Source organism: Saccopteryx leptura, chromosome 8 (genome assembly GCF_036850995.1).
Source record: "Saccopteryx leptura isolate mSacLep1 chromosome 8, mSacLep1_pri_phased_curated, whole genome shotgun sequence".
Taxonomy (NCBI): domain Eukaryota; kingdom Metazoa; phylum Chordata; class Mammalia; order Chiroptera; family Emballonuridae; genus Saccopteryx; species Saccopteryx leptura.
Genome location: NC_089510.1, coordinates 86,186,864 through 86,208,927, shown reverse-complemented (window position 1 = coordinate 86,208,927; position 22,064 = coordinate 86,186,864). Strand labels below are relative to the sequence as shown.

The 22,064-nt window shown below is 39.2% G+C and overlaps 1 protein-coding gene across 1 annotated transcript in view; it reads right to left on the bottom strand.

The window, feature by feature from the left end:
• LRRC31 (leucine rich repeat containing 31) overlaps window positions 1-22,064 on the bottom strand; it is an 83,351-nt gene that overhangs the window by 9,483 nt on the left and 51,804 nt on the right. Inside the window, 2 exon segments of the mRNA XM_066346926.1 lie at window positions 16,027-16,113; window positions 16,116-16,193. Of these exon segments, the coding sequence (XP_066203023.1) occupies window positions 16,027-16,113; window positions 16,116-16,193 (165 nt within the window).

Sequence of the window (22,064 nt, the reverse complement as noted above, 5' to 3'; positions counted from 1 at the left end):
ACCAGGAGATCGGGGAAGAAGGCTGTCCCAAGTACCTTTCTTTGTGTGGGTTTGGCACGAGCATTAGCTTGTGTTGATTAGGTTGCCACAAGCAGTTTTTCCTCGGCTTGGATGTCCATGCCACAGCCTGGTTCCGGTGTTTGTGCCGCAGTCTGGTTCTATTCACACCCTATGCCCACCTTAGTTCCTATACTCTCAGTTCCCAGTGAAAGCAGCCCTTATTTAGGTTGCTAAATAAAGACATTACAAGGAAATTACAAGGAAATGATTAGAACATTACAAGCCACACAAAGACATTACACAAAGACATTACAAGGAAATGATTAGAACATTATGTCTCATGAGCATAGCCACATCCTCCACAAGTACATAAAAAGAAAAATATGTCGCAACCAAGTGGGGCTTATACTGGAAATATAAGGCTGATTTAACATTTGAAAATTAATTACTTTTATTCACCATAATAAACTAAAGATAAAAAACACATGCTCATCTTAATAGAATCAGAAAAAGCATTTAACAAGATTTATCTTTAATTCATTAAAAGAACTCTTGCTAGATTAGAATTATTTTACCCAATAAGGGCACATCTATTTAAAAACCTATAGCTAACAATATACAGAGGCCCCTTGTCTATCGCGGGGGTTAGGTTCCAGAACCTTCCACGATAGGCAAAAATCCATGAAGTAGCAACCTTATAATTATTTTATTTATATCTATTTTAAGGCTTATTAAACCCTCCCCACACTCTTATGAACCTTTCCCACACTGTTATTAACCTTTCCCACACTTATTTTGCTGCAAAAATAACTAAAATAATAAATATATAAAAATACCTATATACCGCAAAATCTCGCAATATAGCAAAAAATCCATGATACAAACTTAGATATATACAATTTAAAAATCCACAATACAGTGAGACCACAAAAAGTGAACCACAATATGGCGATGGACAACTGTACTTGGTGGTGAAAGACTAAATTCTTTTCCCTAATACTGGAAACAAGGCAAGATGTCTGCTTTTCACATTCAACACCTACTGGAAATTCTAGCCCATTAAATAACCTAAAAAAAGAAATAGATGATGTACAGACTGGAAAATAAGAGGTAAAATGGTCTCTATTTATAGAAGATATGTAGAAAATCCTACATATCTACCAAAAATCTTCTAGAACTAATAGATGAGTTTAGCAAGGCTGCAGTAGAAAATATCAATATACAAAAATCAATTGTGGGAGTCTGTCTCACTATCTCCCCTTCTCTCACTTAAAAAAAAATCAATTGCGGCCTGACCTGTGGTAGTGCAGTGGATAAAGAGTCAACCTGGAATGCTGAGGTCGCAAGTTCAAAACCCTGCACTTGTCTGGTCAAGGCACATATGGGAGTTGATGCTTCTTGTTCCTCCCCCATTCATTCTCTCTCTCTCTCTCTCTCTCTCTTTCTCTCTCTCCTCTCTAAAATTAATAAATAAAAAAGTTTTTAAAAAATCAATTGCAAATATAAATGCTATATCAATGACTAATTGGGAATCAAGATTTTAATATAGTACCTTTTATAATAGTACTTTTCTAAAACCTGAAATACTCAGGTATAAATTTAACAAAATATGTACAGGATCTGTATGGTAGAAACTCCAAAACACAATGAAAGAAATCAAAGAGGACCTAAATAGAAAGAAAGATATACTGTGTTTATGGATTAGAATGCTTAATATATTTAAGATGTCATTTCTCTCTAAATTTTTCTACAGGCCCAGTGCAATCCCAATCAAAATGCCTGCAGGACTTTTTGTAGATATTGACAAGCTGATTCTAAAATTTATATAAAAATGTCAAGGAACTAGAATAACCAAAACAAGTAAAAAATAACATGTCAGAATATTTATACTACCTGATTTTAAGGCTTACTTTAAAACTTTAGTAATGAAGACAGTGTTTTTTGCCTGACCAGGCAGTGGTGCAGTGGATAGAGTGTTGGCCTGGGATGCTGAGGACCCAGGTTTGAAGCCCCGAGGTAGGTGGCTTGAGTATGGTGTCCTTGGCTTGAGTGTGGAATCATAGACATGACCCCATGATTGCTGGCTTGAGCCTAAAGGTCACTGGCTTGAGCAAAGTGTCACTAGCTTGGTCAGAACACCCGCCCCCCAGCCCCGCAATCAATGAACAACTAAGGTGCTGCAACAAAGAAGTGATGCTTGTCATCTCTCTCCCTTCCTGTCTGACTGTCCCTATCTGTTCCTTTCTCTGTCTCTCTCTGTGTCTCTCACTAAAAAAAAAAAAAAAAAAAAAAAAGACAATGTGGTTTTGGCAAAAGAGTAGATACACAGGTCAATGGAACAGAATAAAGAGACCAGAAATAGACAAATATGGCCGATTGATTTTTGACAGAAATGCAAAAGCAATTCAATGAACAAAAGATAGTCTTTTCAGTTAATGTTGCTCAAATAATTGAGCAGTCATATGCAAAAACAACTTTGGCCCATATCTCACACATTGTACAAATATAACTCAAAATGAATAACAAGTCAAAATGTAAATATAAAACTTATAGAAGAAAATTCTTTGAGACCTTGTGCTTTGCAAAAAGCTCTATGATGCAACACAAAGTTCTACCCATCAAATTAACAAATTGATAGTCTTCATCAAAACTGAAAGTTTTGTGCTGCAAGATACTGGGAAGAGAATGAGAAGACAAGCTATAGGCTCAGAAAATATTTGCAAATTACAGATCTAATATCTGTATCCAGACTTGTATCCAGAAATTCTAAAGTACTCTTCCATCCAATTTCTAAAATTAGGCAAAAGATTAAAATAGATACTTGACCAAAAAATATATACAGTTGACAACTACATAAAAATATGCTCTCCATCAGTATTCATTAAGAAAATGCAAATTAAAACCACTATGTTTGGTCTCTATCTTCTAATTACAATATTTTGCCAAAGCACTTGTTTTGAAAAACAAATTTACTCCAACTAGATTGATATATCAGAAAACAATGTGAACATAACACAGTTTTTTATTTGTTTATGTGTAGTTAGTTCACAGGAAACACTAATTAAACACAAAAACTTGTACCCAGCTTTGCCAAGCCAGGTATGGGAGTAAACAAAATACACACACACACACACACACACACACACACACACACACACACACCTCATGAGGACAATGAGCCTCACTCATCCACATCCGGGATCAAACTTTCTGACATCAGACAATCCTTCTTCCACCACTTAAAATAACTCACAAGTTGCTATGCAGGGCTGCAGAGCCCTGAGCATTAGCCCTCCAATTTCCCTTTTTCTCTCAGCCAGTTTCAGATTGTTCTTCTCTGTTCTCTCTTTTCTCATCCTTTCCCTGTATCTCTGTTCTTTTCCTCTTGCCTACAGGGTGTTAGGCTGGGGAAAGAGAGGTAAGCCAGAGAGAGTACCACCTCCCACAAACTTTAGTTGTTTTTCAAGATAAAATGCCCCATTTACTTTAGTATTTATGTATTTCTTAGCCATTTAACATGGAAAGATCTTCCTACCATTTTATTAGTATCTTATTTTTTAAAATGTGTCACTGGCCCTGGCCAGTTGTCTCAGCGGTAGAGTGTTAGCCTGGCGTGCGGGACTCCCAGGTTCGATACCCAGCCAGGGCACAGAGGAGAAGCGCCCATCTGCTTCTCCACCCCTCCCCTCTCCTTTCTATCTGTCTCTCTCTTCCCCTCCCACAGCCAAGGCTCCATTGGAGCAAAGTTGGCCCAGGCGCTAAGGATGGCTCTGTGGCCTCTGCCTCAGGCGCTAGAATGGCTCTGATTGCAACAGAGCAACGCCCCAGATGGGCAGAGCATCTCCCCCTGGTGGGCATGCCGGGTGGATCCCAGTTGGGGACATGCGGGAATCTGTCTGACTGCCTCCCCGTTTCCAACTTCAGAAAAATACAAAAAAAATAATAAATAAATAAAATGTGTCATTGATGAAGTTTTTTGAGTGTTGTGCTTCTAATCATAAGCCCTGTGTTTATTTTTATTTTATTTTATTTTTTAATTAATTTTAATGGGGTGACAATGGGGTAAATCAGGGTACATATGTTCAGAGAAAACATCTCAATGTTATTTTGACATTTAATTATGCTGCATTCCCATCACCCAAAGTCCAATTGTCTTCCGTCACCTTCTAACTGGTTTTCTTTGCACCTCTCCCCTCCCCCAACTCCCCCTCTCCTCCCCCCCACCCCGTAATTTCCACCCTCTTGTCCATGTCTCTGAGACTCATTTATATGTCCCACCTAGTATGGAATCATATAGTTCTTAGTTTTTTTCTGATTTACTTATTTCGCTCAGTATAATGTTATCAAGGTCCATCCATGTTGTTGTAAATGATCCGATGTCACAATTTCTTATGTCTGAGTAGTATTCCACAGTATATATATACCAAAGCTTTTTAATCCACTACTCCACTGACGGACACTTGGGCTGTTTCCAGATCTTCGCTACTGTGAATAATGCTGCCATAAACATGGGGGTGCATTTATTATTTTGAAACAGTACTATGGTGTTCTTGGGGTATATTCCTAAATGTAGGATAGCTGGGTCAAAAGGCAGTTCGATTTTTAATTTTTTGAGGAATCTCCATAATGTTTTCCACAGTGGCTGCACCAGTCTGCATTCCCACCAGCAGTACAGGAGGGTTCCCTTTTCTCCACATCCTTGCCAGCACTTATTCTGTGTTGTTTTGTTGATGAGCGCCATTCTGACTGGTGTGAGGTGATATCTCATTGTGGTTTTAATTTGCATTTCTCTAATGATTAGTGATGTTGGGCATTTTTTCATATGCCTATTGGCCATCTGTATGTCCTCTTTGAAGAAGTGTCTATTTATTTCTTTTGCCCATTTTTTTTATAATAATTTTATTTTTTTAAAGGGGTGACATCAATAAATCAGGATACATATATTCAAAGATAACAAGTCCAGGTTATCTTGTCGTTCAATTATGTTGCATACCCATCACCCAAAGTCAGATTGTCCTCTGTCACCTTCTATCTTGTTTTCTTTGTGCCCCTCCCCCTCCCCCTTTTTCTCTCCCATTCCCCCCTCCCCCCCGTAACCACCACACTCTTATCAATGTCTCTTAGTTTCACTTTTATGTCCCACCTATGTATGGAATAATGCAGTTCCTGGTTTTTTCTGATTTACTTATTTCACTTTGTATCATGTTATCAAGATCCCACCATTTTGCTGTAAATGTTCCGATGTCATCATTTCTTATGGCTGAGTAGTATTCCATAGTGTATATGTGCCACATCTTCTTTATCCAGTCATCTATTGACGGGCTTTTTGGTTGTTTCCATGTCCTGGCCACTGTGAACAATGCTGCAATAAACATGGGGCTGCATGTGTCTTTACGTATCAATGTTTCTGAGTTTTGGGGGTATATACCCAGTAGAGGGATTGCTGGGTCATAGGTAGTTCTATTTTCAGTTTTTTGAGGAACCACCATACTTTCTTCCATAATGGTTGTACTACTTGACATTCCCACCAACAGTGGATGAGGGTTCCTTTTTCTCCACAGCCTCTCCAACATTTGCTATTACCTGTCTTGCTAATAACAGCTAATCGAACAGGTGTGAGGTGGTATCTCATTGCAGTTTTGATTTGCATTTCTCTAATAGCTAAAGAAGATGAGCATCTTTTCATATATCTGTTGGCCATTTGTATTTCTTCCTGGGAGAAGTGTCTGTTCATATCCTCTTCCCATTTTTTTATTGGATTGTTTGTTTGTTTGTTGTTGAGTTTTATGAGTTCTTTGTATATTTTGGATATTAGGCCCTTATCTAAGCTGTTGTTTGAAAATATCATTTCCCATTTAGTTGGCTTTCTGTTTATTTTGTTATCAGTTTCTCTTGCTGAGCAAAAACTTCTTAGTCTGATGTAGTCCCATTCATTAATTTTTGCCTTCACTTCTCTTGCCTGTGGAGTCAAATTCATAAAATGTTCTTTAAAACCCAGGTCCATGAGTTGAGTACCTATGTCTTTTTCTATGTACTTAATTGTTTCAGGTCTTATGTTTAGATCTTTGATCCATTTTGAGTTAATTTTAGTACAGGGGGACAAACTGTAGTCCAGTTTCATTCTTTTGCATGTGGCTTTCCAGTTTTCCCAGCACCATTTGTTGAAGAGGCTTTCTTTTTTCCATTGTGTGTTGTTGGCCCCTTTATCAAAAATTATTTGACTATATATATGTGGTTTTATTTCTGGACTTTCTATTCTGTTCCATTGGTCTGAGTGTCTATTTTTCTGCCAATACCATGCTGTTTTGATTGTCGTGGCCCTATAATAGAGTTTGAAGTCAGGTATTGTAATGCCCCCAGCTTCATTCTTTTTCTTTAGGATTGCTTTGGCTATTCGGGGTTTTTTATAGTTCCATATAAATCTGATGATTTTTTGCTCTATTTCTTTAAAAAACATCATTGGAAGTTTGATGGGAATTGCATTAAATTTGTATATTGCTTTGGGTAATATAGCCATCTTGATTATATTTATTCTTCCTAGCCAAGAACAAGGTATATTCTTCCATCTCATTATATCTTTTTCGATTTCCCTTAACAATGGTTTATAGTTTTCATTATATAAGTCCTTTACATTCTTTGTTATGTTTATTCCTAAGTATTTTATTTTTTTTGTTGCAATCGTGAAGGGGATTATTCTTTTGAGTTCGTTCTCAATTGTTTCATTGTTGGCATATAGAAAGGCTATTGACTTCTGTATGTTAATTTTGTATCCAGCGACTTTACTGTATTGGCTTATTGTTTCTAGTAGTCTTTTTGTGGATTCTTTGGGGTTTTCGATGTATAGGATCATATCATCTGCAAAAAGTGATACCTTTACTTCTTCTTTTCCGATATGGATGCCTTTTATTTCTTTGTCTTGTCTGATTGCTCTGGCTAGAACCTCTAGTACCACATTAAATAAGAGTGGAGAGAGTGGACAACCCTGTCTTGTTCCTGATTTAAGGGGGAAAGACTTCAGTTTTGTGCCATTTAATATGATGTTAGCTGATGGTTTATCATATATGGCCTTTATCATGTTGAGATATTTTCCTTCTATACCCATTTTGTTGAGAGTCTTAAACATAAAATTGTGTTGTATTTTATCGAAAGCCTTTTCTGCGTCTATTGATAAGATCATGTGGTTTTTATTCTTTGTTTTGTTGATATGGTGTATTACGTTAACCGTTTTACGTATGTTGAACCATCCTTGATTCTGGGATGAATCCCACTTGATCATGATGTATTATTTTTTTAATATGTTGTTGTATTCGATTTGCTAGTATTTTGTTTAGTATTTTAGCATCTGTATTCATTAGAGATATTGGTCTGTAGTTTTCTTTTTTTGTACCATCCTTGCCTGGTTTTGGTATGAGGGTTATGTTGGCCTCATAAAATATGTTTGGAAGTATTGCTTCTTCTTCAATTTTTTGGAAGACTTTGAGTAGAATAGGAACCAAGTCTTCTTTGAATGTTTGATAAAATTCTCTGGTATAGCCGTCAGTTGCCCATTTTTTTTGATTGGATTGTTTGTCTTCCTGGTATTGAGTTTTACAAGTTCTTTATAAATTTTGGTTATTAACCCCTTATCAGACGTATTGTCAAATATGTTCTCCCATTGTGTAGTTTGTCTTTTTATTCTGTTCTTATTGTCTTTGGTTGCGCAAAGGCTTTTTAGTTTGATATAGTCCCATTTGTTTATCCTGTCTTTTTTTTTTTTTTTTGTATTTTTCTGAAGTTGGAAACAGGGAGGCAGTCAGACAGACTCCTGCATGCACCCGATTGGGATGTACCCAGCATGCCCACCAGGGGGCGATGCTCTGCCCATCTGGGGCGTCACTCTGCCACAATCAGAGCCATTCTAGCACCTGAGGCAGAGGCCACAAAGCCATCCTCAGCTCCTGGGCCAACTTTGCTCCAATGGAGCCTTGGCTGCAGGAGGGGAAGAGAGAGACAGAAAGGAAGGAGAGGGGGAGGGGTAAAGAAGCAGATGGGCACTTCTCCTGTGTGCCCTGGTCGGAAATCGAACCTGGGACTCCCGCATGCCAGGCCTATGCTCTAACACTGAGCTAACTGGCCAGGGCCTGTTTATCCTGTCTTTTATTTCACTTGCCCGTGGAGATAAATCGGCAAATATATTGCTGCAAGAGATGTCAGAGAGCTTACTGCCTGTTTTCTTCTAAGATGTTTATGGTTTTACGGCTTACATTTAAGTCTTTTATTCATTTTGAGTTTATTTTCATGAATGGAGTAAGTTGGTGGTCTAGTTTCATTTTTTTGCAGGTAGCTGTCCAATTTTCCCAACACCATTTGTTGAAGAGACTGTCTTTACTCCATTGTATGCTCTTGCCTCCTTTGTCAAATATCAGTTGTTCATAAAAGTTTGGGTTTATTTCTGGGTTCTCTGTTCTGTTCCATTGATCTATATGCCTGTTCTTATGCCAGTACCAGGCTGTTTTGAGTACAATGGCCTTGTAGTATAACTTGATATCAGGAAGTGTGATACCTCCCACTTTATTCTTCTTTTTTAAGATTGCTGAGGCTATTTGTGTTCTTTTTTGGTTCCATATAAATTTTTGGAATATGTTATTTATATCTTTAAAGTATGTCATTGGTATTTTAATAGGAATTGAATTGAATTTATACATTGCTTTGGATAATATAGACATTTTAATGATGTTTATTTTTCCTAACCATGAACACAGTATATGCTTCCACTTGTATGTATCTTCCTTGATTTCTTTTATCAATGTTTCATATTTTCTGAGTACAAGTCTTTAGTCTCCTTGGTAAAATTTACTCCTAAGTACTTTATTTCTTTGGTTGTAATAGTGAAGGGGATTGTTTCCTTAATTTCTCTTGCAGACTGTTCATTGTTGGTATATAAAAATGCCTCTGGCCTGACCTGTGGTGGAGCAGTAGGATGAAGCGTCGACCTGGAAATGCTGAGGTCGCCGGTTCGAAACCCTGGGCTTGCCTGGTCAAGGCACATATGGGAGTTGATGCTTTCTGCTTCTCCCCCCTTCTCTCTCTCTCTGTCTCTCCTCTCTCTCTCTCTCTCTCTCTGTCTCTCCCTCTCTTCTCTAAAATGAATAAATAAAAAAACAAAGAAACAAGAAAAATGCCTCTGATTTCTGAGTATTAATTTTATAAAATTGCCACTTTGCTGAATTCATTTATCAGGTCCAGTAGTTTTTCTACTGAGACTTTAGGGTTTTCTATATACAATATCATATCATCTTCAAATTATGATAATTTTACTTCTTCTTTTCCAACTTGAATGTCTCTTATTTCTTCTTCTTGTCTGATTGCTGTGGCTAGAACTTCCAGGACTATGTTGAATAAGAGTGGTGAAAAGGGGCACCCCTGCCTTGTTTCTGATCTTAAGGGGATTGCTTTTACAATAATTTTTTCCCATTGAGTATGGATGTTGGCTGTGAGTTTGTCATAGATAGCTTTTATCGTGTTGAGACATGTTCCCTGTATTTCACTCTGCTGAGAGTTTTGATCATCAACACGTGCTGGATTTTATCAAATGCTTTTTCTGCATCTATTGAAATTATCATGTGGTTTTTCTCCTTCCTTTTGTTTATGTGATGAATCACATTGATTGATTTGTGAATATTGTACCAGCCTTGCCTCCCCAGAATAAATCCCACTTGATCGTGGTGTATGATTTTTTCCATATATTGTTGGATCTGGTTTGCTAATATTTTGTTGAGGATTTTTTTTTAATTTTTTTTTTATTTATTCATTTTTAGAGAGGAGAGAGATACAGAGAGGGAGAGAGAGGAGAGAGAGACAGAGAGAGAGAAGGGGAAAAGAGCTGGAAGCATCAACTCCCATATGTGCCTTGACCAGTAAAGCCCAGGGTTTCGAACCGGTGACCTCAGCATTCCAGGTTGACGCTTTAAACACTGCGCCACCACAGGTCAGGCCAAGGATTTTAGCATCTATATTCATCAGGCATATTGGCCTATAATTTTCTTTCTTTGTGTTGCCTTTGCCTGATTTTGGAATCAAAATTATGCTCGCCTCATAAAAGGAGCTTGGAAGTCTTCCTTCCTCTTGAATTTTTTGAAATAGCTTGAGAAGGATAGGAGTTAGTTCTTCTTTGAATATTTGGTAGAATTCACTTGTGAAGCCATCAGACCCAGGACTTTTCTTTGTTGGAAGTTTTTTGATAACTGTTTCGGTCTCATTTGGTGTAATTGGTCTGTTTAGGTTTTCTGATTCTTCCAGATTGATTTTTGGAAGATTGTATGTTTCAAGGAATTTGTCCATTTCATCTAGGTTGTCTAGATTTTTGGCATACACTTCTTCATAGTATTTTCTTACAATATTTTGTATTTCTGTTGTGTCCGTTGTTATTTCTCTGCTCTCATTTCTAATTTTATTTATTTGAGTCCTCTCTTTTTTTCTTGGTAAGTCTAGTTAAAGATTCATTGATCTTATTTACCTTTTCAAAGAACCAGATCCTAGTTTCATTGATCCTCTGTATTGTTTCTTTAGCCTCTATGTCATTTATTTCTGCTCTGATCTTTATTATTTTCTTCCTTCTACTACATTTAGGCTTTACTTGCTGTTTTTTTTTCTAGTTCTTTTAGGTGCAGAGTTAAGTTGTTTATTTGAGCTTTTTCTAGTTTCTTAAAGTGTGCCTGTAGTGCTATGAACTTCCCTCTCAGGACTGCTTTTGCTGTTTCCCATAAATTTTGAGTTGTTGTATGCTCATTATCATTTGTGTCTAGAAATTTTTTTATTTCTTCTTTGATCTCATTCTTAATCCATTCGTTATTTAAAAACTTGCTATTTAGTTTCCATGTGTTTGAGAATTTTTGAGTTTTTCTGTTGTGATATATTTCTAGTTTCATGCCATTGTGATCAGAGAAAGTGCTTGATATGATTTCAATCTTCTTAAATTTGATAAGACTACTTTTGTGCCCTAACATGTGGTCTATCCTAGAGAATATATCATGAGCACTTGAAAAGAATGTATATTCTGCTGCTTTAGGGTGAAATGTTCTGAAGATATTTATTAAATCGAGTTGATCTATTGTGTCCTTTAAGTCTGCTCTTTCTTTGTTAATTTTCTTTCTTGAGGATCTATCTAGTGATGTTAGTGGGGTATTAAAACCCCCTAATATTATAGTATTGCTGTTGATCTTGCTCTTTAAATCCATTAAAGTCTGCTTTATATATTTAGGAGCTCCTATATTAGGTGTGTAGATATTTATAATAGGTATATTTTCCTGTTGGATTGCTCCCTTTATTATTATGTAGTGACCTTCTTTATCTCTTACTATAGTCTTTGTTTTAAAGTCCATTTTGTCTTATATAAGTATTGCTACCCCAGCTTTTTTTTCATTTCCATTTGCGTGAAATATTTGTTTCCATTCTTTTATCTTCAGTCTATGTGCATCTTTTGTTTTAAGGTTCGTCTCTTGTAGACAGCATATGTATGGGTCCTGTTTTCTTATCCACGCAGCTAACCTATGTCTTTTGATCGGATCATTTAATCCATTTACATTTAAGATTATTAATAATATGTAGTTGTTTATTGCCATTTTATTTTTTAAAACAGAATTCCTCTTTTGCTATATTCTTTTTCCCCTTTGATCTCTTTGCAACAGGCCTCTTAGCATTTCTTGAAGCATTGGTTTTATTGTAGTAAATTATTTGAGGTTTTTTTTGTCTGGAAAGCTATTTATTTCTTCATTAATTTTAAATGATAGCCTTGCTGGATAAAGTAGTCTTGGTTGTAGGCTGTTGTTCTGCATTACTTTGAATATTTCTTGCCATTCCCTTCTGGCCTCAAGTGTTTCTGTTGAGAAATCGGAAATTATTCTTATGGGGGCTCCTTTGTAAGTGATGCCTTTCTTTCTCTAGCTGCTTTTAATATTTTCTCTTTATCTCTTAGCTTTGGTATTTTAATTATGATGTGTCTTGGTGTAGATTTCTTTTGGTTTCTCTTTAATGGAGTTCTCTGTGCTTCTTGAACTTGTGAGATGTTTTCCTGCCTTAATTGAGGGAAGTTTTCAGCTATGATATGTTTGAACAAAGTCTCTATCCCCTGTTCTTTTTTTTCTTCTTCAGGAACCCCTAGGATGTGAATGTTTTTTCTCTTCATGTTGTCACAGAGCTCTCTGAGACATTCCTCAGACTTTTTGAGTCTCTTTTCTTTTTTCTGCTCTGCTTCAATGCCTTCATTTATCTTGTCCTCTAACTTGCTGATTTGATTCTCAGCTTCATCCATCCTGCTTTTAATTCCTTCCATTGTGTTCTTCATTTCTGATATTGTATTTGCCATTTCTTTTTTTTTTTTTTTTTGTATTTTTCCGAAGCTGGAAATGGGGAGAGACAGTCAGACAGACTCCCGCATGCGCCCGACTGGGATCCACCCAGCACGCCCACCAGGAGGCGACGCTCTGCCCACCAGGGGGCGATGCTCTGCCCCTCTGGGGCGTCGCTCTCTTGTGACCAGAGCCACTCTAGCACCTGGGGCAGAGGCCAAGGAGCCATCCCCAGCGTCCGGGCCATCTTTGCTCCAATGGAGCCTCGCTACAGGAGGGGAAGAGAGAGACAGAGAGGAAAGAGAGGGGAAGGGGTGGAGAAGCAGATGGGTGCTTCTCCTGTGTGCCCTGGCCGGGAATCAAACCCAGGACCCCTTGCATGCCAGGCCGACGCTCTACCACTGAGCCAACTGGCCAGGGCCTGTATTTGCCATTTCTGACTGATTCTTTTTTATTATTTCAATGTTCTTTTTTATATTTGCTATCTCTTTATTTAGGTGTTTTTAATGACCTTCTATTGTTGTTCTAAGATCTTTGAGCATCCTAACAATCGTTATTTTAAACTCTGCATCTGGTAATTTGATTATATCTGACTCATTCAGGTTCTTTTCTGGGGATTTTTTTTTTTATTCATTTGTGTTGTATTTCTCTGCCTTCTCATTTTGTCTGTGTAAAAGAAGGTTTTGGGCCCTGGCTGGTTGGCTCAGCGGTAGAGCATCGGCCTGGCGTGCAGAAGTCCTGGGTTCGATTCCCAGCCAGGGCACACAGGAGAGGCACCCATCTGCTTCTCCACCCCCCCTCCTTCCTCTCTGTCTCTCTCTTCCCTCCCACAGCCAAGGCTACACTGGAGCAAAGATGGCCCAGGCACTGGGGATGGCTCCTTGGCCTCTGCCCCAGGTGCTAGAGTGGCTCTGGTCACGGCAGAGTGACGCCCCAGAGGGGCAGAGCATTGCCCCCTGGTGGGCAGAGCATCGCCCCTGGTGGGCGTGCCGGGTGGATCCCGGTCAGGCACATGCGGGAGTCTGACTGTCTCTCCCCGTTTCTAGCTTCAGGAAAAAAAAAAAAAGAGAAGGTTTTGGCTACTGGAGTCCACTGGATGTGGCCTCTGTGTTCCCTAGATGTGGTCTGTCTACATGCCCACCACCCCCTCTGCTGCTGCTGCCTAGGGCATTCGAGTATGGGCATTGCTGGTGCCAGCCCACTGGGGCTGTTGCTGTGGTTTCCGCCTCTCCTTCACGGGAGTGGCTGTGATCATGTGCTTGGGTGTCAAGCCTCGGTGGCCTCAGCCTTTGCCCCACCCCCACGCGTGGGTTATTCTCAGCCCTGAGGGCAGGGGTGAGCACCTTTGTTCAGCTGCAGGTCTTATCCTGATTCCGGGCTTTCACCCCGCCCCTGCAGGTGGAGCCCACTTGTGTGATGGCTGTAAGCCTTGGCTCCACAAGCCGGGCAGGGCTGCATGCCCACACTCAGTTGTGGGACTCTGCCTATTCTGGGCTTTAGCTTCACCCCCACAGGAGGAGCCAGTTCCCGTGTCAGGCCACAAGCCTTGGTTCCGTGGGCGGGCGAGGCTGCACTCCTGCACCCTTGCTCAAGGGCAGTTCTCCGCCCCTTCCAGGGCTCCTGCCCTTCCCCCACAGGCTGGACTGCAGGCAGCCCACAGCTGGGCTTGACCTCTTTCGCATGTCCCCCCCTCCCCAGCCAGGCAAGACTGAGCTCACACCTGGGCCCAGTGGTGGCCAACAAGCTTGCACCCTTGCCGATGGAACCGCACTTCCGCGTCCCACTGCCTCCTGCCCTCAGGTGAGCCCTCAGCCATGTGAGTGGGGGCACTGCAGCTCAGACCCCAAGACTCACTACTATAGTCCTGAAAGCTATTTCCTTCTAAGTGACTCTGCTCTAAGTACCACAGGAGAGCTTATTTGGCTGGTGTCCTGCTTCCCTTTGCTGGTATTGCTGTTTCCAGGGGAAATATTTACTTCAGATTTGGGGAGTGACTCTACCCAGGGGTTAGGGTGGCTGTCTCTCAAAGTGTTTCTGCCTGTGCCTCCTAGATTACACTCTCTTCCTGCTACTCTGGTCCTCTCCTCTCTCCCCGTCCCCCAGAGCCCTGTGCGGTTTTCTGCATGGTCCCTTTAAGAAGAATCCTGGGTCTGAGAAATCAGTCTCTTTCTCACAAGCAGTATCCTGACTTGTTTCTAGCTAAATACTGTCCTTCCGCCTCTTCTAGGCTCTGGGGCTGCAGGCTGGGGCTTTGTTCCTAGGACTCAGGACCCTCCCCTCTCTGCTAAACTCACTTCCCACCATGCAAGTCTCTCTGGCTGCCATTCGCTCCGGGGAGCTGGGCAGCCCTCTCTGCATTTCTGCTTTTCCTACCAGTCTCAGTGTGGCTTCTTCAGTGTTCCTTGGTTGAAGAGTCCTCTTAGTTTAGTTCAAAGTTGGTTTGTCCAGATGATGGTTCTTAAAATTAGTTTGTAATCCACTTTGGTTCTGGGAGGTGGAAGTTGGTACGTCCACCTACTCCATCACCATCTTGTCTCCAGAGACCATTTTTAAAGCAAGGGGTATGCTGGGAGCCCAGAGGAAGGACATTGGCCTGGTCCCTACCAGCCTAGAGGACAAGGATGGGCTCCAGGGCCTATGGGGTGCGTGCCCACTGTTCACGGCCTGGCCCAGGTTCTCTGAAGCAGACCTACATCTCTGGAGGTGGTCCCTCTGGCCCTGGAGGTCCTGGCTTGGTCCAGGGGGTGGTCTGAAGCTGCCCTGTGTTTATTATTGCATGATTTTTGCACAGTGTATGATCTTTTTGGCACACATGTCATGTTAAGCGGAATGAACTGTATATACACAGAGAACACAGGTACAACTACCTGACTGTTCTGGATGCTTTATTTGGAGGGGAGCTCATTGCTTCAGAGACTGGCTGCTGGCAGTTGAATAGTGATAGGTAATACTGCATGGAGATAAGGGTAGATGGGAGACCGATGTACTCTCCAATTCACTGTTTCCCAATGGCAGGTGGACAGGAAGGGGTGCTTTTAGGGAATATTTGGTTAAGTATTGTATAGCCTGCATTCCCATAGTGCAAAAGTTGTTCTTTATTCAATTCTCTTTCCATTTTTCTAAACTGACCTGGAGAAAGTATCAGACTGTGCTACAGAATGCCATTAACCCCCACCCCTTTTCTAACAGAGTGAATGAACCTGTACTCCAAGTTTCAGTGGGTAGCAGTCTGACAATGTCTATCCATGAGAAATGTACCTGGATTTCAGTTATCATAATTAGTTTCCTGTAAAAATAACAGCCTTTAAATTAAAGAGTCAATATAAAAAAATTAAGTAATAGTGCTGGTATCAGGTGGATAGGACAAAATTAGTAATGGTAGAATGTAGATGACTGAAGTTTGGTTAACATTGAGTTCTCATGTATGGCAAGGTGTGGAGCTACTAGCCACCTGGCAGGAACCTTCCACCTCACATCTCTGTCTATCTCCTTTCACGAAACACCCTCTGCTATTTCCTTGGTTTTAGAATAGCCCTTATTTGTTTTAACCAGATCTCTCCTAAGCACATGTAGGGAGAAAGGAAGCTTCAAAGAGGGATTAGCCCAGGCCTCGCTGCCTTCTCCACCTCTCCCAGAACTTTCTGGGCAGGCGCACTGGGCTCTGCATGCCAGGACTGCTCTGGAACCCACAGATACTAACCCAGAAGAGCCCTGTCCTCTGTCACCAGGGAGCAGCTGCTCAGTCTCAGCACATGCAGGGATGTTGAAAGCTTCAGTGTTTCCAGAGAAGCTTCCGGATGCCACCAACACACTTATTCCAAGAAAGGTTGAATACTATCAGAGCAGGGAGGTGAATGGAGGCTTCAGCTAAAATGAGAGCAATAAGAATAGCAAAAATTCATGCTTCCTTAGAGGCCATAGGCCTTGAATTTGAGAAACCTAGGCTAGGGCAACATAGTGACATAACTGAGGTTCAGAAAGTTGTAGAGATTCTTCTCTCCTGCCTGAAATACAGGGCCTCAATTTATGTGGTATATTTTTATTTGGGAGAAATGTTGTACACTTTATAAAAGTAAAATGATTAAATAGAGTTTACTATTACCTGTATTTTTTCCCTTTATTTCTCATTAAAGAAGGACAAAGAGGCAAAGACTGCAGGCAGCTAGTCAGGATTTCCAGTGTTCTCTGCTTTATAATCCACTGTGCAGTCACTGCTGAGATTCAGAAACAGGGCCAACCTCCCTGGGACCCGTGGTGGAATTCAAATAATTTAACAACTGGTTCTCTTTCCTAATGACTGTTCTAAGTATAAAATGCCAATATAATAAAAGATAATTTATTATTTCATGCATTTAATACTTAAATAAGAACAATAAAAGATGTATACAAAACTAGATTATAAGAAAGAGTTTTAAAATATTAATGAAAAAATCTTAAATACCTCACAAAAAACAATAAAACTTATTTTAAGATATTTCCATATTGCTTTTTTTTTTCTTTTTTAAAATTTTATTTTATTTTAGTTTAGTTTATTGGGCGTAGATAGATTCTAGTGTCCTCCACCCCTCCCCTGTGTTTCCCACCACATCTCCCTTGCCCTTCTCCCTGCAACGCCCTCCCCCTGGTTTTGCTTTTCTGCTCTCATACCATCCTATCATCCCCTTTTCCTGGTCCGCTTTCCCTCTGGACCCTTTGATCCACCTCTGTCTCTATTCCATTCCTCAGTACATATTGTTCATTCGATTCCTCAGATGAGTGAGGTCATATGGTATTTTTTTTTCTCTGCCTGGCTTATTTCACTTAACATAATAGTTTCCAGGTATATCCATGTTGTCGCAAAAAGTAAGATTTCCTTCTTTTTCATGGCCCCATAGTATTCCATTGTGTATATGTACCATTGCTTTTCAATCCACTTGTCTACTGATGGACACTTGGGTTGTTTCCAGATCTTAGCTATTGTAAACAATGCTGCCATATATATGGGGGTGAATTTCTCCTTTTGAAACATTGATGTGGTGTTCTTGGGATATATTCCTTAAAGTGGGATGCCTGGGTCAAAAGGCAGTTCTATTTTTACTTTTATCAGAAATCTCCATACTTTTTTCCACAGTGGCTGCACCAGTCTGCATTCCCACCAGTAGTGCAGAAGGGTTCCCTTTTCTCTACATCTTCACCAGCACTTATTCTGTGTTGTTTTGTTGATGAGCACCATTCTGACTGGTGTGAGTTGATATCTCATTGTGGTTTTAATTTGCATTTCTCTAATGATTAGTGATGTTAGGCATTTTTTCATATGTCTATTGGCCATCTGTATGTCCTCTTTGGAGAAGCATCTACAAATTTCTTTTGCCCATTTTTGGATTGGATTGTTTATTTTCCTGGTGTTGAGTTTTACAAGTTCTTTATAAATTTTGGTTATTAACCCCTTATCAGACATATTATCAAATATGTTCTCCCATTGTGTGGTTTGTCTTCTTATTTTGTTCATATTGTCTGTAGCTCTGCAAAAGCTTTTTAGTTTGATATAGTCCCATTTGTTTATCCTGTCTTTTATTTCACTTGCCCATGGAGATAAATCAGCAAATATACTGCTGCGAGAGATGTTGGAGAGCTTACTGTCTATGTTTTCTTCCAAGATGATTATGGTTTCATGCCTTACATTTAAGACTTTTATCCATTTTGAGTTTATTTTTGTGAATGGTGTAAGTTGGTGGTCTAGTTTCATTTTTTTTGCAGGTAGCTGGCCAATTTTCCCAACACCATTTGTTAAGGAGACTGTCTTTACTCCATTGAATGCTATTACCACCTTTGCCAAATATCAATTGTCCATAAAAGTGCCAGTTTATTTCTGGGTTCTCTGTTCTGTTCCATTGATCTATATGCCTGTTCTTATGCCATACCAAGCTGTTTTGCATTCAGCGGCCTTGTAGTATAACTTTTTTTTTCTTGTAGTATAACTTGGTATAAGGAAGTGTAATACCACCCACTTTATTCTTCTTTTTTAAGATTGCTGAGGCTATTCATTTCTTTTTTGGTTCCATATGAATTTTTGGAATATATGTTCTATATTTTTGAAGTATGTCATTAGTATTTTAATAGGAATTGCATTGAATTTATAAATTGCTTTGGGTAATATGTACATTTTGATAATGTTTATTCTTCCTAACCATGAATACAGTATATGCTTCCACTTGTTTGTATCTTCCTTGATTTATTTTAATCCAAGTTTTATGATTTTCTGAGTACAAATCTTTAACCTTCTTGGTTAAATTTACTCCTAGGTACTTTATTTATTCTGTTATAATAGTGAAGGGGATTGTTTTCTTAATTTCTCTTTCAGACAGATCATTGTTGATGTATAAAAATGCCTCAGATTTCTGAGTATTAATTTTATATCCTGCCACCTTGCTGAATTTATTTATCAGGTCCAGTTATTTTCTGACTGAGACTTTAGGGTTTTCTATGAACAGTATCATATTATCAGCAAATAATAATTGTTTTACTTCTTTTTTTCCTATTTGGATGCCTTTTATTTCTTCTTCTTCTCTGATTGCTGTGGCTAGGACTTCCAGAACTATGTTGAATAAGAGTGGTGAAAGGGGGCACCCCTGCCTTGTTTCTGATCTTAAGGAGATTGCTTTTAATTTTTGCCCACTGAGTATGATGTTGGCTGTGGGTCTGTCATAGATGGCCTTTATTATGTTGAGGTATGTTCCCTGTATTCTCACTTTCCTGAGAGTTTTGATCATAAATGGGTGCTGGATTTTATCAAATGCTCTTTCTGCATCTATTGATATTATCATGTGGTATTTTTTCTTCCTTTTGTTTATGTGATGAATCACATTGATTGATTTGTGAATATTGTACCAGCCTTGTCTCCCCAGAATAAATCCCACTTGATCATGATGTATTTTTTTCACGTATTGCTGAATCTGGTTTTCTAATATTTTGTTGAGAATTTTGGCATCTAAATTTACCAGGGATATTGGCCTATAGTTTTCTTTCTTTGTATTGTCTTTGCCTGGTTTTGGAATCAGAATTATGCTCACCTCATAAAAGGAGATTGGAAGTTTTCTCTCCTCTTGAATTTTTTGAAATAGCTTGAAAAGGATAGAAGTTAGTTCTTTGAATGTTTAGTAGAATTTGCCTGTGAAGCTATCTGGCCCAGGGCTTTTTTTTGTTGGGAGTTTTTTGATAACTGTTTCAATCTCATTTGTTGTAATCAGTTTATTTAGGTTTTATGATTCTTCCAGATTGATTTTTGAAAGATTATATGTTTCAAGGAATTTGTCCATTTCACCTAGGTTGTCTAATTTTTTGACATACAGTTCTTCATAGTATTTTCTTAGAAACCTTTGTATTTTTGCTGTATCAGTTGTTACTTTTCCACTCTCATTTCTAAATTTATTTATTTGAATCCTCTCTCTTCTTTTTTTTGTGTGAGTCTGGCTAAAGGTTCATCAATATTGTTTACCTCTTCAAAGAACCAGCTCTTGGTTTCATTGATCCTCTTTTTTTAATTTTTTTTTTTTTTTTGTATTTTTCTGAAGCTGGAAATGGGGAGAGACAGTCAGACAGACTCCCGCATGCGCCCGACCAGGATCCACCCGACACGCCCACCAGGGGCAATGCTCTGCCCACCAGGGGGCGATGCTCTGCCCCTTTGGGGCATCACTCTGTCGCGACCAGAGCCACTCTAGTGCCTGGGGCAGAGGCCAAGGAGCCATCCCCAGCACCCGGGCCATCTTTGCTCCAATGGAGCCTCACTGCAGGAGGGGAAGAGAGAGACAGAGAGGAAGGAGAGGGGGAGGGGTGGAGAAGCAAATGGGCGCTTCTCCTGTGTGCCCTGGTCAGGAATCAAACCCGGGACTTCTGCACGCCAGGCCAACGCTCTACCACTGAGCCAACCGGCCAGGGCCTATCCTCTTTTTTTATTTTATTTTATTTTTTTAGTCTCTGTCATTTATTTCTGTTCTGATATTTATTATTTTCTTCCTTCTACTTCCTCTGGGCTTTACTTGCTGTTCTTTTTCTAGTTCTTTTAGTTGCAGGGTTAAGTTGTTTATTTGTGCTTTTTCTAGCTTCTTAATTATGCCTGTAATGCTATGAACTTCCCTCTCAGGACTGCTTTTGCTGTGTCCCATAGATTTTGAGTTGTTGTATGCTCATTTTTTTTGTTGTTTCAAAAAAATTTTTGATATCTTTTTTTATCTCATTATTGACCCACTTGTTATTTAATAACATGCTGTTTAGTTTCCAAGTGTTTGAGTGTTTTTCAGTTTTTCTATTGTAGTTGATTTCTAGTTTCATGCCATTGTGGTCAGAGAAGATGCTTGATATGATTTTAATCTTCTTAAATTTGTTGAGACTTGTTTCTGTCCTAGCATGTGGTCTATCCTAGAAAATATATCATGAGCACTTGAAAAGAATGTATATTCTGCTGCTTTAGGGTGAAAGGTTCTGAAAATATCTATTAAATCCAGTTGATTTAGTGTCACTTAATTCTTTTGTTTCTTTGTTAATTTTCTTTCTTGAGGATCTGTCCGGTGATGTTAGTGGGGTATTGAAATCCCCTACTATTATAGTATTGCTATTGATCTCATACTTTATGTCCATCAAAGTCTGCTTTATGTATTTTGGTGCTCCTATATTAGGTGCGTAGATATTTATAATGGTTATCTCTTCCTGATGGATTGTTCCCTTTATCATTATGTAGTGACCTTCTTTATCCCTTACTATTTTCCAGGGGTCGAGAACCTATGGCTCACAAGCCAGATGTGGCTCTTTTGATGGCTGCATCTGGCTCACAGACAAATCTTTAGTTAAAAATATAAAACATTCTCATGTATTACAATCCATTCATTTCCTACCACTCATGTTCATGGTTGCGGGTGGCTGGAGCCAATCACAGCTGTCCTCCGCGACAACACCAAATTTTTATTGGATAATGCATAATGTACACATGTCATTATATGGCTCTCACGGAATTACATTTTAAAATATGTGGCGTTCATGGCTCTCACAGCCAAAAATGTTCCCGACCCCTGCTCTAGTCTTTGTTTTACAGTCTATTTTGTCAGATATAAAAGTATTGTGCCTCAGCTTTTTTTCATTTCCATTTGTATGAAATATTGTTTTTCATCCTTTTACTTTCAGTCTATATGTATCTTTTGTTTTGAGGTGGGTCTCTTGTGACATCATATGTATGGGTCCTGTTTTCTTATCTATGCAGCTACCTTATGTCTTTTGATTGGAGCATTTAATCTATTTACATTTAAGGTTATTATTGATATGTAGTTGTTTATTGCCATATTTTTTTAAATGTACATTCCTCCTTTACTAGATTTTCTTTTCCTGCTTTGTTCTGTCTACAGCAGGCCCCTTGGCATTTCTTGCAGCATTGGTCTCGTTATTATGAATTTCTTGAGTTTTTCTTTGTCTGGGAAGCTTTTTATTTCTCCTCCAATCTTAAATGATAGCCTTGCTGAATGAAGAAGTCTTGTTTGTAGGTTCTTGTTCTGCATTACTTTGAATATTTCTTGCCATTCCCTTCTGGCTTCAAGTGTTTCTGTTGAGAAGTCAGATATCATCCTTATGGGGGTTCCTTTGTAGGTGATTGACTTTTTCTCTTGCAGCTTTTAGTAATCTTTCTTTATTTCTTAGCTTTGGTATTTTGATTATGTTGTATTTTGGTGTGGGTCTCTTTGGGTTCTTTTTAAATTGGGTTCTCTCCACTTC